At 54.9% G+C, this 3,295-nt stretch overlaps 1 protein-coding gene across 7 annotated transcripts in view; it reads left to right on the top strand.

Annotated features, from left to right (window-relative positions):
• RCOR1 (REST corepressor 1) overlaps positions 1–3,295 on the top strand; it is a 131,566-nt gene that overhangs the window by 121,128 nt on the left and 7,143 nt on the right. The window contains exon 9 of one of the 7 annotated variants that reach the window (XR_007453547.1): positions 2,461–2,559. The exons of 4 other annotated variants lie outside the window; for them this stretch is intronic. Coding sequence is in view for 1 of the 3 variants with exons in the window: in XM_049612101.1 (XP_049468058.1) it covers positions 2,461–2,502 (42 nt within the window). In the remaining 2 variants the exon portion in view is untranslated. Of the gene's footprint in view, positions 1–2,460; positions 3,248–3,295 lie in introns of those variants that run through there. 2 more of the 7 variants (XR_007453546.1, XM_049612101.1) reach the window with 2 other exon arrangements.

Below are 3,295 nucleotides of genomic sequence, written 5' to 3'. Positions count from 1 at the left end.
TGCTCGAAGGGTCTGGCTGTAGAAGCAGCCCAGAGACCCCCTCTTGAGCCGAGCACAGAGTGCCCCACGAGGGACCCCCCCCCGCCCCCCCCCCCCCCGCCCCCGGGGGGGGCCCCCCCCCCCCCCCCCCCCCCCCGCCCAACGTGACGCACCCAGCGTGTTGGGCTCTTTAGAGCTTTGTGCCAGAAAATCTTTGGACTGTTGATAACATTTATAGCAGAATTCGTATTATTAACAATGCGAGTGGTTCCCCCGAGCCATACCCATGGCACGGCCCAGCCTGAGACCCCGGAACATAACGGCTTACAAGCAGAAGTTTTTATCTCTCAGCAGTGATGTTTGTCCCGGTGCTTGTTGCCCCTTTAGCAACAGATCAACCTCTCTGAAGTCCTGGACTCCATTTAGGAAGCATTGAGAAGATGAGAATTATGAAGGAAGGAACATTAGAATTTGCCGGAATGAAAGCTTTCTTCCATGTATGTTCTCCAGCTTTGGTGCCAGGAAGCAGAAATCATAGGAAACTCTCCAGATTTTATCAAAGCAGGTGTTGGCAGGGTTAAGCCTAAAAATACGGTCATAAATTTGGGACCAAGGGTCGCCACCAACGGGACAGGCTCTCAGTTCTTGTGCATATACTTTCCTTCCTTTTCTTATGTCTGCTTCATTCATTCACAGTTACTTTTTTTTCTGACAAAGTCCAGAAGTCCATTCTTCACGGTCCACTTACCATGTTGATCGCACATCAAAATAGCCCGGTAATTCTCTGCCCGGTCTGTGGTAGCATTGGCCTAGTCGTGACTGGTCTCCCACCACAGGCATGCCTTTGTTTTGCCTTGGTGGTCCATCTTCCATGCATCTGTTTCCCCAGCCTTCTCCGCAAAACTGGCGGCATCGCCTGACTTGTCCTTAGCGGACAACATTTATCTTGTCTGTAAACATTCTCACCCTCTTCAGCCATTTCCACCCCCTCCCCCCACAGTTCATTTCCTTTTTTTTTTGGTCCCTTTTATGCCCCCTATAGTACCCGCTTTCCCGCTCCACCGCCCGGCTTTTCTGTTCTCCATATGTTAGTTTGCAAAAGGAAATGAATCTGTAGGGACCAGCTACTGTTCTGTGTCCACCAGGGGCCCGGGGGGACTTGTAAGAGCCCTGGTTAATTGTCCAGCCAGTGCCCAGAAATTGGCCTCCTCATTCTTGTGTATCCTGTGGAATCCAGCAGCTAAGAAAGATGTCTGCTGGCGTCCTGCCTGCCCCTTCTGCCCTCAGATTTTATGTGTTATGCGGCACAAAGAGGGAGGAGGCCTTGAGAACTGCCGGAAGTTCTAGTAACGTAACTGTTAGCTGTAGGCCGTTTCCTTCGGGGCTGAGAAAGGGCAGGCGGCCCAAGGGTTTTAAGCTTTTGAGATTCCGAGTTCTCCGAGGTGGACAAGGATGCCGTTCCCGGCGAGGGGCGGATGGATGGGTGTCCGGGTGAGGGGATGCGGACCATGACCGGCTTGGAGATAGAGTCTCACTCACAGTTACAGAATGAACACAAAGCCCCTGACCCGGCCAACTGTTCTCATCAGTTATGATGTCAGCTGAAGGAACAGCTGTTTTCAGATTGGGGTTTATAGCCCAGTGGTTCCCCCAGCAGTAGGACATCAAGGGGCACCTGGGTGGCTCAGTCGGTGAAGCGTCTGACGCCTGGTTTGGGCGCAGGTCCTGAGCTCACGGTTTATGAGTTTTAAGCCCCACGTTGGGCTCTGTGCTGATGGTGCAGAGCCTGCCTGCAGTTCTTTATCACTCTCTGCCCCTCCCCGCCCCCCCCCCTCACTCTCTCTGTCTCTCTCTCAAAATAAATAAACCTAAAAAAATTTTTCAACGTTTGTAAAAAAAAAAAAAGGACATCATGAGGGTAGCAGTGAGCACTGAGTAAGATACTTGGGACACTTGGGAGTGCAGTTAAGAAATGCCTTTGAGGCTTTTATAGAGGACCCTGCCGCCTTCACTCTCCCGTGTGTTCACTCTCCCGTGTGTCCCCGCGTCCCAGCAGGGGCCAGGGGCTGTTGGTTGAACGGTGTCCGTGCCACGGCACCCCCTCCAGCCAGGGCGGTCGGCCCCAAGTGCTACTGTCGGCCCAGGGATTTTACGTAATCCTGCGGAGTGGGGGTCGTTACTGTGCGCATTCTGGGAACAAGGAAGCTGAAGCTGAAAAAGCAATCCCTCCGCCAAGGATACACGTCTAGATAGCGGCAGAGCCAGGATTTGAGCCCGAGACTCCTGGCTGTAGAGGCCTCCCTCGTGCCGCCTGCCGCCTCCTCCTCGGGCCCCGTGCCGAGAGCCCGCAGGGCCCTGGGTTTGCGGGACAGCGGGGCCGGCCGCACACCTTCCTGCCCTCTCGGGTCCGCCAGAGGTAGCGGCTTGAGTTGTTTACCTGCGCTCTGATGCTTCCGTCCTTCTTCCTTCTCCTCTCCTCAGGCTGCTTCTGTGCTAGACGTCAGATATGCATCTGCTTCCTGAGAAACTCTGCCAGCTTTGAGCACTTGGTATGGACGCCTGTGTTATCCAGGATATCAGGTATCACACGCCATCACCTAGCCATCTGCGTCACATCTCTGTGGACAAGCAGCTATTACCAAAAAGGCGTACACTTCCAGTCCTGTGCTGCATCTGCCTTAATCCTGTGCTCGTTCCTCCACGCTGGCGCCACTCCCCAGAGAGTCCCGCCGCATCTCACGCTCTGCCCCGGCGCTGGCGGAGTCTCGTGGCCCGCACGCCTCCCGTGACCCCGGGGACCCCTCCCCAGTCGGAGTTCCCGAGCCCCACCCGTGGCAGCTCTGCCCAGTCAGCAGCTTCAGACAGGTAGTCGACTTGGAAGGCACGACTCTGCTCCTGCATGGCCTGCGGTTCCACCTCGTGCATCATGTAATTTTCAGAGTGACTGTGACCTGTCGGCCTTTTAGAAAGTTTCTCTTGTTCTTTTCTGAGGCGTCCACTAAGCGATATCATGCTTCTTTGGAAATCGCAGGATGCTGGCAGACTGCGTTATAACCTTCGTCGTGCCAAACATCCCGAGACAGCTCCCGTCTCCCCAGACATCGGGTGTAATTATGGTTTGTAAATTTAGCTGGCTCAAATCTCGCCCTTCTCCCTTCCCAGCTGGTAGAAAGCTCATTCACAGCAACTCTCCTTGGACATCAGCTTAGAGGGAATGTGGACTCAACACTTTCTGCCTTCAGCTTTCAGCACTGGAATCCCGGGACAGGTGCCGCTCTGTCTTTCCCGCGCCGCGCCCCCCCCCCCCCCCCCCCCC

The sequence above is a fragment of the Panthera uncia genome (assembly GCF_023721935.1).
Source record: "Panthera uncia isolate 11264 chromosome B3 unlocalized genomic scaffold, Puncia_PCG_1.0 HiC_scaffold_1, whole genome shotgun sequence".
NCBI classification, from domain to species: domain Eukaryota; kingdom Metazoa; phylum Chordata; class Mammalia; order Carnivora; family Felidae; genus Panthera; species Panthera uncia.
The sequence above is the reverse complement of the archived record's forward strand: the minus strand, read 5'-3'. Positions and strand labels throughout refer to the sequence as shown.